At 38.5% G+C, this 15,737-nt stretch overlaps 1 protein-coding gene across 6 annotated transcripts in view; it reads left to right on the top strand.

Moving 5' to 3' along the window:
* The window catches only part of AspRS-m (aspartyl-tRNA synthetase, mitochondrial), a 98,391-nt gene that overhangs the window by 71,030 nt on the left and 11,624 nt on the right, over positions 1–15,737 (top strand). For 4 of the 6 annotated variants that reach the window (XM_067114190.1, XM_067114191.1, XM_067114195.1 and 1 more), the window contains 4 exons: positions 8,487–8,594; positions 8,697–8,915; positions 9,054–9,269; positions 9,444–9,630. In XM_067114190.1, the coding sequence (XP_066970291.1) occupies positions 8,487–8,594; positions 8,697–8,915; positions 9,054–9,269; positions 9,444–9,630 (730 nt within the window). The remainder of the gene's footprint in view (positions 1–8,486; positions 8,595–8,696; positions 8,916–9,053; positions 9,270–9,443; positions 9,631–15,737) is intronic. The other 2 variants (XM_067114192.1, XM_067114194.1) reach the window with 1 other exon arrangement.

The following is a 15,737-nucleotide window of genomic DNA, read 5'->3' as shown; positions in this document are numbered from 1 at the left end:
ATGGAGACTTACTATTGGAAGGAGGATTCCAAGTAATTCTCTGAACTGACTGGTAATTTGGCTCACCTGGTATTCTCTTCCTGGTCATGAAAGAGCAAAGGAAGGATACCATACCTCTGATCTTTGGAACATGTGTGATGTTCAACTGCCAGACTTCTGGGCACTTTGAATAAAAGGAAAGTATGAAAACCTTTGATTCGAAAGTATGGACAAACCCATAGTGTCGAAGACTGTGTAGCTAAAAAGGACCAGCTGGCTTGCCCATAGTCAGTCCACTCTCCTTGCTAGAGAGAAGGTGGGAAATGCATCTGTTAATCCAAACAAAAATGGATTATAGACAGGAAACTCAGTCACGCAGATCACCTGCATGCACACCATTCCAGCTCGTGACGGCTTATTCACTCTTCCTCTGTCCACTGGATAGGACAGAAAACAGAAGGAAGGCAGGAAGCCAGTCCCTCCCACACCTTCTCCCTGTAGCCGCACACCTTAGGCGAGATGCAGCCTGCCCTCAAGAGCTGGGTAAACTACATGACTTACTCACTCAGTATCTACCAATATCCACCAAGGATCCAAGGACCCGTGGGCAGTAACCCAAGGTATAAGGGTAAGAATGTGAACTGCACAATTACATTCTATCCAAGTACCAGATCGACGTGGTCTTCCTGAATGCCATAGATCGATGGATGACTGTGGCCCCTAGGGATGTTGCCTCAAACGTACTGGTGACCACCAGGAAATTGCAGGGTACATTCATAAGGTCATTCCCTTAGGCAGAGAAGTGATCCCTTTGCCTGTGGTCAACACTCCAAGGTAAGAGGATATGAATGTGAATTTCACAAATAACATTCTATCCTAACACTTGAACTACATGTCCTTTCTGAATGTGACAGACACATGGATGACTTTGCCTTCTAGAGATCCTACCTGAAACATACTGATGTCCAGTAGGAAGTTTCATGGTATGCTCGGTTGATCAGTTCCCTAGCTAGAGAATGGATCCCTTTGCCGGTGTTTCTCGGGCAGCTCAAAGCTAACAAACTAGTCGTTAGCTTTGGGTAGAAAGACTAGACTATGGGGATAACACAGAGGTCATACTGTCTTTGTGCCACAGGACCATTGAAGGAAAATGATCAATCTAACTGATCACCTTCAAATATGTAGAATAAGCAGATCAGAGCAGAGCCAACAACAGGAAATCAAGAGAAGAAAGAGTATGATCAATCTTCTTTTGAGATTGAGCGAGAACTGGAAGTCAGGATCAACTGCCCTATCCCACGATTTCATTGAAAAAGTGCTGACATTTCATCCATCTTGCTTTTGATTCCTTGTTGGCCATCATACCAAAAATACTTCTGTCTGTCCAGGTATTACCACTGTCACAGACCTGACTTGGGAGGACATTAGGACCTTTGGGGACCACGTTCGTATCATGGTGTCGTTATCATACTGAGGATTGTAAGCAGCATTTACTGCCTGCATTTCCCACTCCTCAGCCGATCGAGACTACGGTCTACCCCAAAGCCAAATCAAAAGTCCTTCAAAAGAAGGCATCGTGCTTACCCCATACAAAAATGGGAAAAAAACACGTTAAGGAAGAAGAATAGGAGTAATGTAACAGCACGTGGACTAAGGAAAGGGGCTCTAGACACCCTTCCTTGACTGAAAATAAGTTTTAGAACTTAGTCTCCAGATTATTTGATAGATATACCTGTACAGACAAGAAACTAAGGTATCTATCAATATACGTCTGATATCATTCCTGGAATACTTCAGACACGTAGTATTCTAAAGGTTCAGCGTCTGGTAGGTCTTATCTTCTTATCAGTGTCCCGGTCAATTCCACTGTCCTTATCAGTAAGATCTCATCAATACCGGAAGTGAAAGTGGTTTTGCATAACTAAGAACCATTGTTCAAAATTCCATAAACATAAAAGTTCTTGAATATTAAGGAGAAGGTCAGTCCTCTGAAGACGAGTGCTCTTGTGTACCGTTATTGGTGTTAAAACCAGTCTGGCAGTAGAAACTGATAAGGTAAAGTAGGCATGCTAAATCACTTCACATTGCCAAAGAAGATGAACTCCTGTACCCGTACATGGACGTAGACTCCAGTGAGGAACTTGTCTGACACACATCCCTCATCCAGGAATGTGTCTAATTGATGTCTATGTTGAGCATGCTACTGCAACTACATTCATGAGCGCTGTACACAGGGAATATGATAGGATAATCCAGGGGATATCCTATGATAAGATGTAGATACGTGCTAAGTACTCTGTGAACTTGTGCACTGTCAACGGACTTCGCACTGTCGACAGAGATGTCCTAGTACTGTCAGTGGAATGTGCATAAATTTTGTTGAAGGGGAGTTTCTTGTTATAGACTTCTCCTTGTTAAAAGTACAGTAGTCTGATATTTTCTGGGAATATTGCAGCTTCCAATGAAAAGTTGTTCATATACAGAACAAACCTTAGGTCTTAACCTTAGGGAAATTTCTCTAGCATCTGCTGGAGTCCAGTTAAAATAGCACTTTGGTGTCAGTGGGAGACAACCATTGGGGGTGAAGGAGGCAGGCGTAGCCTGACCTGGCTTACCCCAACAGCGCTGTGATGTACCAGTTTCATAGCAAGACAGCACTACTGCCTTTCTAGCTAAGAAGCCGGTTGTTTTAAATTTTCTGCTCATTTTACGTCATGGCGTTCTGGTTTTTCATTCTCTTTTTGTTTGTGTGTTTTTCTGTGTAGTATTGTGTTATCTGTGTTTTTTCAAAAAGGTCATCAGCAGTTGTGTCGTTCTCTGACTTATATTCTACTGTAATAGTATTGACTTTTCAGGTGTCTGTAAGGCTTAGTCATTATGGAAGTTCCTGCAGAAGTTGGTCTTCCATGGATTAGATAGACCTTTCATGGCCTTCCCAGTTTAACCTTGCAGAGGAAGAAGGCCTTCACAGTCTCCTGAGGTAGTTACTGGTGTCTTGGCTTTATTGACTGCTGCATGGGAAAAGGGGTTTCCAGTTACAGTAGTCCTTCCTGGAGAGATTCTTTCATTGGATGTCACTTAGTCTCTGTTTCCTAACTTGGCCATCCCTGTGATGCAGTGGTGAGTAAGGACAGCAGAGTCTTTATTTCCTGACTTGACCATGCCTGTGATGCAGTGGCGAGTAAGGACAGCAGAGAGAAGAGTAGGAGAGCCATTAGAACTCGTCTTCTTTGTCTTTGTCCTTTACTTAGTTGTCTATACCTCCACCTTGACCCAGCTCCCTTTCCCCATGTAGGCAGGCATCAAGAAAGGAGAATTCTAGTACTGTACTGTACTTGCATAAAAAGTCTGATAGGCTTCTTCCAAGCACTCGGCCCCTCAGGGGAGGGCAGCAGTGCCCAGTCAGGTGGTGATTGGCTTTCCCCCTGTTAAAAACAGTGTTGTGTTTCATAAAACAGGCATTTCAGTAAATTCTCTTTAATCATGTGTGATTTGGGGAAGAAGTGGAGAACCTGCTTGCTTTTGTTGTAAATTGGCTAGCCTAGGATAGGGTAAATCCATATAGCATAGCTTAAACTAGCTTATCATCATACCTTTTACTGTGCCTCAGTTCATGTTTGCTTTCTGCCATCTTACTTTCCACCCTCTCCTAACAATTGTTTCATAGTGCAACTGTGAGGTTTTCCTCCTGTTAGATCTTTAAAACCTTTCTACTATCAATTTTTCTTTCAGCGTTGAATGACCTCATAGGTCCCAGTGCTTGACCTCCAGGCCAAAATTTTATATTCCATTCGAATCCATTCCACTCTGTGCCTTTAGTCTCCAGGTGGCAAACTTTCCTCTCTGCATTATTCAAGAAGCTTTTCAGTTCCAGCTGTTATAGGTTACAGGTTGCCTCTACTGAAAGTTTTGAAGATCAGGGACCTATGACTTCCAGTGAGCTGTGAAGGATATCTAGAATTTTGAGAGAAAAAGGCACCTCCCAAAAGGCTCAAACCTCCTCCTTTTAATATCTCCCTTGTTTTATCAGAGAACATCCTTCAGGGATGCAAGGTAAGTAATATGCCCTCCTATTAGGTCACTTTTTTGAGGATCTGGTATAGTACAGGCAGTCCCTGGGTTACGTTGGACTTGGCTTATAAAGTTCCAAGCTGACGAAACTCTTTAAATATATTCACCAAAAATTATTTCCCAGGTTACAACTCATGTTCTGGGTTTACAACGCCAATCCGACGGAAGAAAGGGCAGAATGGTAAAAAATATTTCAGGTTGCGACGATTTTTGGCTTACAAGGCAGCATCATTTTTATTATTATTATTATTATTATTATTATTATTATTATTATTATTATTATTATTATTATTATTAAAATAGTTTAACCAGACCAAAATGGAACTCACATCACAAAGCAAGGGATTGCCTGTATTGGATTCTCATACATATCTGTTGCTCTTGCTACCTTATTTTTATCTCCACATTACCAGCACTGTTAGGATTAACTTCTGAAGACCAAGTATTAAAGAAATAAAAAGAACAGGAGGAAGCTAGGTTTCACATGTCTTTTTACCCATTGGCTCTGGGTAAGTTGCTAGGCTTACTCAGAGTTACAGAATGGTTCCCAGTTTAGCACTTCATGCACTTCCTTCCATGGGTCAGGAGATGCATCATGTGAGAGTTCTCCAAGCCTGTCTTCATTGAATGGCACCCTTTTGTCCTTTTACCACTCAACTGTTCCAGGGTGCTTCATATGAATAGCTGATGTTGGCCTTTGGTGGAGAATGTTTTGTCTTTGGTTATGGAGATTCTGTCTTGGATTCATGCGCTAGCACCCCTAGTGGACCTTCTCTTGCCTTTGAGTAGGGCTCTGGATGTTAGTGCCCTTTTCATCTCCCCTGGTTTTCTAGTCAACCAGTGCCCTCTTCCAACTCTCGAGTGTTCACTGAGCATTCCAAGCTCTCTGTTGGAGTTTACTTCCATGAGCAGTCACCATTAACACTTTGAACTTTTAACTTTTTGCAGCTGATCTTTATGACTAGCCATGTCTTTGCCTTTGATTTGAAGTTACAACAGTTGTCTCATTTGTCGTCTTTGTTCATTCATGAGGCGTCTTGCACTAAAGGGGTTTCAACATGAATTCACTGTTTTGCACCTTTTGTGTCAGTCATTGGGTTTTCTGCCATTATGGGCCTGTTGCTTATAGAAGTGACCATTGTCTGGAGATCTTTCATCACATCTCTATTTTGGACAGGCCTTTGCCATCTTGTTTTCCTTCCCTTTGATGAACTTTTTGCAAAATGACTTCTTTCTTGGAACCATCTGCTTTGTTCTTCCTCCTAAATAGCAATTCGGGCTATTTTATGATAAATGGGGTTGTGATAACAAACTACATTTTTACAATAAATCAAGACTTTCTTAACCCATTCATCACCAACTTTAGTGCTGTCCTTCCTTCCCTACCTTCTCAAATGGAGGTTCGTGCCATGGAACGTATTGAAAAGTATATCAAGTAATAGGAGTTAGTTGAGCATGAGGGGTAGAACTATTCCAATTTAGAACTATTTACTTTTGCACTTGTGTTCAGTGAATTTGTCTAAAAATTGTTTTATTGTAAAAACAGTTTTTTGGCAAACCCATTACAAAAAAATTTTCCAGGCTCCTCCTAACCATGGTCTTTCTTTGGCAGTGAGTGAGACAAGACTTGTAGTGATTTTACTGCCTTTGGAGGGCACTTATAGCCTGAATATGCAGAAGACAAGGGGAAGTTCTTCATTTGTTTTTGAGTGTGTCTGGAAAGTGAGTTGGCGTACATAAGAGGTATGGTAAATTGATAGGTTTATATGAAAAAATAAATTTTTGTTCTTAAAAACTGTATATTAGACTATATATTTCTATATTGAAAAGTATGTTTAGTGTTCAATTTGATTTTAATAATATGATTTTGATTTTTGTGTATGCCCTATACTGTACTGCTGTGCTTGTATGTAAGGAATATTAGAAAAGGTAATTTTATCCCCTTCTTCACTGTTTCTTCACTCTAACTATAATTTTATGTAAAATTTGTATTTTTATTTTTAACATGCTTTTAGGTAGTGTTTAACCCTTAAACGCCAACTGGACGTATCATATGTCGACTAAAATTGTCTGTCGGGTGCCGAGTGGACGTACGGTACGTCGACTACAAAAAGTTTTTTTAAATATTCGCGGAAAAATAGTTATAGGCCTAGTTTGCGAAAGATTTTAAATCACGCGCCTTGAGGGATGCTGGGAGTTCACGGATCACGCTGTTGTGTTGTTTACAAGCGTTACCGAGCCGCGCATGCGCGAATTTCTTTCTTTTTGCACTACAGAGCATCAGCGACGCATCTGAGAAATTCTTTCGTCATTTTGTCGTAATTTTTGCACCGTTTTATATTAGCCGTTACATAAAGTTTTATATATGAAAATGTGTGCAATTTCATGTAGAATACAACAAACAACAACCCATGGTTGTATCTTTTATATGTTTTGAAATATTTTTATATAAATCACAATGTGCCAAAATTTCAACCTTCAGTCAACTTTGACTCGACCGAAATGGTCGAAAAATGCAATTCAGAAATTCTTTCGCTAAAACTCTTACATTCTAGTAATATTCAATCATTTACCTTCATTTTGCAACAAATTGGAAGTCTCTAGCGCAATATTTCGATTTATGGTGAATTTTTGAAAAAATTCTTTTTCAACTTGAAAGCCTCTTATTTCGTCCGTGAATTTTAAAACACTTTTTCGGCTGAACATCTCAGAAATTCTTTCGTCACTTTGTCATAATTTTTGCACCATTTTATATTAGCCGTTACATAAAGTTTTATATATGAAAATGTGTGCAATTTCATGTAAAATACAACAAAGAACAACCCATGGTTGTAGCTATTATCAGTTTTGAAATATTTTCATATAAATCACGATAAATAGAAAAAATTCAACCTTCGGTCAACTTTAACTCGACTGAAATGGTCGAAAAATGCAATTGTAAGCTAAAACTCTTACATTCTAGTAACATTCAATCATTTACCTTCATTTTGCAACAAACAGGAAGTCTCTAGCACAATATTTCGATTTATGGTGAATTTTTGAAAAAACTTTTTCCTTACCTCCTCCGCTGCAGTAACTCTGCTGAAAATCTCAGAATTTCTTTAGTCACCTTGTCGTAATTTTCGCACCGTTTTCTATTGGGCGTTACATAAAGTGTTATACATGAGAATGTGCACAATTTCATGTAAAACACAACAAAAAATAACTCATGGTTGGAGCTTTTATCAGTTTTGAAATATTTTCAAATAAATCACGATAAGTGCCAAAATTTAAACCTATGGTCAAATTTGACTCGACCGAAATGGTCGAAAAATGCAATTGTAAGCTACAACTCTTACATTGTAGTAACATTCAATCATTCACCTTCATTTTGCAACAAACAGGAAGTCTCTAGCACAATTTATGGTGAATTTTTGAAAAATCTTTTTTCCTTTCCTCCGCGCACGGTAACTCTGCTGAAAATCTCAGAATTTCTTTAGTCACCTTGTCGCAATTTTCGCACCATTTTATATTAGGCCTTACATAAAGTGTTATACATGAAAATGTGCACAATATCATGTAGAATACAACAAAAAATAACTCATGGTTGTAGCTTTCATCAGTTTTGAAATATTTTCATATAAATCACGATAAATAGAAAAAATTCAACCTTTGGTCAACTTTAACTCGACCGAAATGGTTGCAACCTGCAATTATAAGCTAAAACACTTATGGTCTAGTAATATTCAATCAATTACCTTCATTTTGCAATAAACAGGAAGTCTCTAGCACAACATTTCGATTTATGGTGAATTTTTGAAAAAACTTTTTTTTTACGTCAGCGGGTTACGAATTCATGCATCATTTTGTGATAATATTTTCTCAGTGTTGCTTTGATCGTTTTAAAATTTGTTATATACCAAAATCGTCGCAATTTAGTGTACAGTACAACGAAAAAAAAATAACTCATTAGCTTTAGCCGTTTTGCTCACAGTGCGATTTGTATACAATTATATATGACATTTTTTTTTCTCGCTGTCATATATTCCAATATTTATATATGATAATGATACTTTTTTCATTTCTGATGGTTGCATACTAAACTTCAGGCAATGGCAAAAAAGGAGCCAAAAATTAACTCTTAATCTTTAAAACTAAGCATGCTGTGATTTTTAAAAAAAAAAAAAACTTTTTTTCCGCTTCGGCACTAACTCCCTAACGCCGCCGGCATACAACAGACACTTTTGTAAATAGAGGCTCGGCGTTTAAGGGTTAATATGTTTGAATACAATTTTGAGCTCCTAATGGGAATGTAATTAATTAGAATTAGTGACCATTTTACCCCTATTTTCTTTCCTAATTGTAGTAGCTATGATGAACTACATCTGCAATTCAGGATTAACTGTATAACTTTTCGTCATTTTTGAAGTATGAAGTATGAATTTATTTGTCTGCAGTTAGAAGATGTAAGTGATGAGATTCGTCACTGTGGTGCAGCCATTTTAGAAAAGGCCATGTGTGCAGAAGGAAGCTCAGCTCATGCCTTTCTTATTCCCGATGGACAGGTAGGTATTTGATTTGTAATGACATTTGAGTGATGTGATACACTGTTGCTGTTATATATAATTGCATTTGAAATTTATGAAGGGCTTTTCTGTTCATTTTAGGCAGCTGTAACTAAGAAGATAATTTCCTCTTGGGAATCGTTGGCTAAACGTGAATTCAACTTGAATGGTCCTTCTGTTATGTATGTCAAAGACAATTATGAATTACAAGGAAATTTAGCAAAGTTTATAAATTTGACAACCCAAAGAAATCTCATAGAAGGTCTTTCAGGACAGAAAGGAGATATTTTGGTGATGGCAGCAGGACCAACAAATTCTGCAGTAAGTATTATGATTTTGATTGTATTTAATAAATTCTCTCTTGGTTATTGATTGAAAAATTAAAATCAAATGATCATTTTTTTAATTGCATTAATTGTTCATGTTTTGGAAGATTTTTTATTATATATATTTTTACAGCTGAGCCTTTTAGGTAAACTGCGACTTTTAGCGGCTGATATTATGGAAGCAGCTGGAAAGCAGGTGCGGAGCAATGGCTCTTTCAACTTCCTGTGGGTGGTAGATTTCCCCCTTTTCGAATTTGATGATAAACTTGGAAAAATTGTGTCACTCCACCATCCTTTCACTTTGCCAAAAGAGGGAGATGCTCATTTATTATATACTGATCCATTGCAGGTAATTTAAAAGATTCACATATTGCTGATTGTCTGTTTTCCTAGTCTGAATGGTCATATTAAACATCTTGATGATATGTTCGTTGTGCCATGAGCAAATTATTTGATAGGAATTTCTCAAAATGATTTTAATACTCAGACTGGGAAGAATGTAGTTTGAAATCTTACTTTTCAGGCAAAATCCCAGCATTATGACCTGGTATTAAATGGCAGTGAAATTGGTGGTGGTTCTATCAGAGTTCATGATCCAGTGATGCAACGACATATTGTGGAAGACATATTAAAATTAGATGCACAGAGTCTCAAATTTTTCAATGAAGCTTTAGCATCAGGAACTCCACCTCATGGTGGAATTGCTCTTGGTGAGTAAATTTTCTGTTTTTTAATAGTAACAAGAATGAAATGAAAGTTTTTATGTTTTATTTTGCTATATTTACCAATAACTAGACGTAAATATACACGAATACATGTGCTCACATTATGTGTTTATACAGTTGTCCTCATATAGGCTATACAGGTAATTAGTTACAAGCCTTCTTGTTTTAAACTGGAAACTGTGTACAATGGTAAAACCTATAAAAAATAGTATTCTTACAACAAGATATGTTTTTGCACACCTATTCTCATAAATAGTCATATTCCATGAAACTTGTTTCCCAGCTGCACCGACTTAATAGATCTTGAAAGCTGAAAAGACCCCACTTCATGTGCCCAGACCACACTCCATTGTCCCAGAAGGCATCCGTATCATTTTCCCATGCTGAACTCGGTTGAGAAGAGTGTGTGGAAGGGAGGAGGGCACTAAAAGTTTATGGTTAAAGGTCATGTAGAAAAAGCTATTTTGTTGTCAAAACATTGTTTGTTTATACAAACTCATTAATCATAAGTATCCTGAATTGCAATTCAGAAAGGAGGACGATGATGAAGAAATGGTCAAAGAGAGGATCATAAAATAAGACTTCTTTAAACTTTTTGAAATATTTGGATGTAAAGCAATAGTTTTTCAATAGGGACTTCCTTTATTGGTAGTCAGAAATCCCAAAGACATTTAAATTAGATGCACAAAGTCTTGATGTCTCACCAGTCATATAAGGCATAACTGCAAGTGTCCCAGGAAAGACATGCTTCCATATGTGTCAGGTACATGAGGTAAAATGGCCATGATGAAGATAGATGTCCCTCCCAATTGATAGAACACAATCAGACTTGATGAACAAAAATCAAAAGGAATTGTTGGAAAGATCTTTTGATTAAAATCTAGCAAAGGTGTTCCTATAGCACCAAGTGCCTGCTTTAAGTATGGCAGCGCTCCAGCAGGAAGTGTTGTTCTGGAGTGCCCAAAAATCTTCCACAGTTTTCTTCAATGAGCACCACACTATCCACAGAGGAGTTTAATCTGGCTCTTTAAAGACTACCAGGGGTACAAGGAGGTTTCCAAAGTCCAGGGGTTTAGGTGGAGGAAGTTATAATGAAGCAGTGCTCTTAAATTGGCAAATTGTAACTAGAAGATAAGTAGGAGTGGAAGGAGATTGGTGAGAAGTGTAAGGAGAAGTACCACCTGAGGCGATGACTAATAGGAGACGTTTAGGCAACAAGGAGAGAGCTAGTAGCAGCATGAGAAGATCCATAAGCTTGACTGCTTCTGAGGGATTAAGAGTGCTCTTATGCTTGAGACTGCTGTCAGTCTGAATCCACAAAAGGCTTGGTGACACATTGAAGAGGGTCACTATTGGTCTTTTTAGTGTTTTGGAGTGGAAGACAGCACTAGATTGCTCTTGGTAGGGATTTTATTTCAGCTGGAACTGAAGGCCAATGCTCTTTAGGGACAGAGGTTGTGTGAAGGAAAGGGAAATATCCTATAAGCAAGGTCCTAAAGCAGTAACAGAGGGAACAGCATAATCACACACAATTACTGCTGTCAAAGCTGATGTTACTGCAGCAACTGTGTTTACAGGAGCAGTCCAGTCCATGGGTACAGTAAAAACTCTGAAACTACTGTCAGTACAAGCAAAATACTCGTGGTAATGGAATAGCAACGTTGTATGCCACCAACTGGGAAAGCAAAAATTCTAGTACTGTATGAGATGATAAGATTATCAAAGCAAAATAGCATATATAAATGAGCAGGATCCCTTCAGGGATGCTTATTGCCTTGTTCAGTTGGATCTTTTCATCTTTCAAGATCTGTCAAGTTGGTGTGGCTGAGAAACAGTTGTATGTAATAAGGACATTCATCATTCAAGGGTTCATATGAACATATACTTATCCATTACCACCCAAAATCTTAAGACGCTTATTCCTTGTACTGTAGAACTATTCCAGTTGCACCAACCTGATTTACCTAAACAGAAAACACTCACTACTCATGGTACTTTTATCCCCTTGTATGACTCTGAAATGCCAACGTGCTTTGCCAGCTGTTGTCTTGCTAGAATTTTTCCTTACTTTCTGCTGTATTTCCATTTTTGTGATTCCTTTGTTCTCCACTCGTTGTAATTGATTTGTGTGCATTTCACAGGAAACAAATGATCATCCATCTTCCTCTGTGGGAATAGTGTGAGTGCCTGTAGGCCAAGGTTTAGTGGGCTTTTATACTTTTGATTATATGCTGGGTTATAACGAGAGTGACAAATGGGAGTTAGTGTAGCTATGGTTATTTTTCACAAGCAAATACTCAGGCTATTTGTTTTTTTTTTACTTAGTTTTGAAAATGCATCAGGCCACATATTGGTTACAGGTCCCTCTTGTTTTTATGGGACAAAGGTCCTTCTCAGTGCCCATTGTATAGTCGACCCCCGGTTTTCGTGGGGGATGCATACCTCTACCCCCCACGAATAACTCAAATATGCGAATACTTAAAACCCCTCTAAAAATGCTTATAACTGCCTATTTTGATAGTTCAGAACACCAAAAAAACCTTCTAAAAATGCCTGTACCTGAGTATTTCAATAGCTTTATCACAAAAAGTGCATTTAGTCATGAAAATTATGTGAAAATACAATAATTTGTGAATGTTTTTCTATGAAAAATACTGTGAATAGGCGAATTTTCCGTGAACAATGTGTATACAGTAAACCCCCATATTCGCAGGGGATGCGTACTGCATCCTCCCGCGAATAGCAAAAATCCACAAATACTTAGAACCCCTCTAAAAACACTTAGAACTGCCTATTTTGATAGTTTAAATACAAAAAACCCTCTAAAAATGCTTATAAATGAGTATTTTAATAGTTTTATCACAAAAAGTGCATTTAGTCATGAAAATTATATGAAAATACAGTAATTAGTGAATATTTCTCAGTGAAAAATACCGCGAATGGGCGAATTTTCCGCGAATAATGGATGGATATGTTCCACAGAGAAATTCACGAATACGTGAGTCCACGAATACAGGGGGTTTACTGTAATGTGTATGATCCACAAAGAAATCCGTGAATAGGTGAAGCTGCAAATCTGGAACCATGAATAGGTGGGGGTCCACTGTACCCCAAACAGCACCGCTTACTGCAAAAAACATATAAAATGAGTGACAAGAGTGCATTAACCTTTTAAGATTCTGATGACAATTATAGGGTTATCCAGAACCAACCTTGAGAATGCCACCTGCTGCTGTATTTGGAGATAGGCATACCAGTAGATGTGGGACCTTTTACTTCTGTATACATTTCTTGTGATGCTAGTCAGTGGGCATTTCATGTGGTTTTTAATGCCTTCTTGACTGACAAGAACACTCTTTGCCAGTTTCGGTTTTAGCTAATATGGGACAAACATCCATGGACTGGGCATTTGAATTCATAAGACATTAGTAGTTACAACCAGAAGGTTGCATGTGGCAGCAGTTGTTTTCAGAGCGAGGTTTATTAGCAGCTCACTAAATAAATGATTCAGTTCCAGGCCAATCAGCATTTTTGGCATAAGGGCCTCTGTGAAGTGATCTTCAATCACATTTATCTCTCCAGGTATTGTTTACATTCCCAGTCTAGTGATTTTCAAGGAATGCAATTGAATGTCCGAAGTAATTGTGTGATTTGCTTTTTTTAATATTATCTCTTATTTAACAGGAGAAGCCATTATGTCTTCACTCTGAGTAATGAAAGCATGATCATTGCTGATGTAACTGTAGACTGGCGTCAGAGGAAGAAAAAGGACAAGGAATGAAACGTCATGGAAAAAAATGATAATGTTAAGTTTGCCCAGTGCCCAGTCAGAATATGTTTCTGGTGTACAGACAAACCTGCACCAGCCCGCAATGTCAGGTCAGCCAAGACCATAATGGTTAAACATTATGATGATGGAAATTATCATCCAACATCATTATTACTAATATTAGTGGTCAGCCTAATTATTATTATTATTATTTTTATCACACTATATTGATTACTCATCAGTTTATTATTATTATTAATATTATTATACATCCATTGTTGTTATCCAAGAATATAATAACACAAGATGATCATTTTACACATTTAATTAGGGTTTAAGTGTGGTTATGACCAGAATATACACAAATTTGAGGGGTTAAGAATGATGACATTTTGAATGTTCCTGGCAGAATACAGTAACCCAGAAAATTTATCAAATGTTCAGAAAAAGTTCTAAAGGCAGTCCTCTTTCATATGAAACTTAGTTTAAATCATATCTTTCTTAGAAGCAGAAAAATGAATGCTAGACTTTGAGGGCAATTTACTCATTTTTCAAAAAGTACAACCTTCTGGTTCTGACCTCTCATATGGCTTTTTAACCTCAGAGACTTGCCGAGGCCACTGCTTAAGAGCGCCCTAGCAGTGGTAACCGGCAGCTTTAACCGGGACTGGGAACCTTCCGTACAAACTGAATGCCACTATTGCATTTCTTGTGATGCTAGTATTTAGCATCTATCATTATTTTTTATATTGTTTTTTGAGTCTGTGACAAGAGATCTTCTTTGCCAGTTTCATGGTGGTTTTACCATATGGGAGCTGGAACATCCATGGACTGGGCATTTGAGGATTCCATCACATTAGTATGTTTCAAGAGGATCTCTTCTTGGGGCTGGGATTGTTTTTCATATTCAGGTTTATTATGCAGCTGTCTTGATAATAAATGACAGGTCCAGCCATGTGTCATTGTTGGCAGTGAAGATGTCTGTGATGATCTTAATGGCACATTTATCTTCCAGGTACTGTATTTAGAGTGCATCCTCACACTCTAAGACTAGCATAACAAGGAATGCAATAGTGGAGAATACAGAAGTAATTGGAAAGGCCCCCAACCCAAGGCACCTATAGCTGCTAGAGGTGCTCTCAGTACAACAGGAGAAGCCTTTATTAAATACCACTCAAGAGTTGTTCCTCCTGATTGCCAGCATTAGACGGCCTATTGCTCATGTAACTGATAGACTGGCGTCAGACACCATGGAAAGTGACAATCCCTAACGAGAAACTCATGATAATGTCCAAGATTCTGCGAGCTGCCCAGTGCCCAGTCAGAATATTCGCCAGGTAATACCAGCGAATGACCTCACACACACCAGCCCCGCTTCTCAGCAAGGCTGCAGCAGCAAGACCATCAATGATAAATTTTTGGCTTACAAGGAAATGTCGCCATCCAATCAGCAGCGTGAATTTTCCTCTCCAGTCAATCAGTGGTCAGCCTAAATTTGACACCCTGCTGACCTTCATGTTTATAAAGAGCAAGACTCTCCATGAATGACAGTTTACTCCTGTCTTTTGGCATGATCATGCTCAGCGGAGCCCAAGTGAAATGGAATTTCTCTTGAAGGACAACTCCACGGAAGATGAACTCCAGATTTCAGTTACCATTGTACTCTGTAACTGATATAGTGTATTCATCAGAAATAAAGCTATCCAATTTTGTAAGCTGCTTTCCTCTCCAAGAATGATGAACATCAGCATGTTCCTGGCAGAATACAGTGACCCAGAAAAATCAATTATCCAGAAAAATAGAGAAAACTCTATACAGGCAGTCCTCAGTTATTGGCGGGGTTCTGTTCTGGGGGTGTGATGATAACCGAAAATCGCCAGTAACCGAAAATCGTTGATTTCCAGCACTTTTTCGGAGATTTTCGGGCTAATTGGCACCAGAAAGTACCGATTTTCAGTTATCGGCACCTCTGCTAGGTATGTATTGGCGCCAATACCCAATTATTGGCACCAATAAGCAAAAATCAGCAATTTTTGGCGCCGAAAATTGCCGATTTTCGTCGCTAGACAAGCGCCATAAAACCAGATCGCCACTAACCGAGCCAGCCATTAACCGGGGACTGCCTGTACAAACTGAATGCCGCCGATGGAGTTATTACCTTCAATGCCATATTTAGTATTATTATTATCATATTATTTTGTTTTTGGTCTGTCACAGTCATCCTATTTGACTGGGTAGTTTTTAGTGTGAGGTTCCTGTTGCATCCTGCTTCCTTAGGAGTCCATCACTTTTCTCTGTGTGTGCTGTTTCTAGTAGCACTCTT

This window comes from Macrobrachium rosenbergii, chromosome 13 (assembly GCF_040412425.1).
Source record: "Macrobrachium rosenbergii isolate ZJJX-2024 chromosome 13, ASM4041242v1, whole genome shotgun sequence".
In the NCBI taxonomy this organism is placed as follows: domain Eukaryota; kingdom Metazoa; phylum Arthropoda; class Malacostraca; order Decapoda; family Palaemonidae; genus Macrobrachium; species Macrobrachium rosenbergii.
Note: the sequence above shows the minus strand (reverse complement) of the source record. Positions and strands in the feature narration are given on the sequence as shown.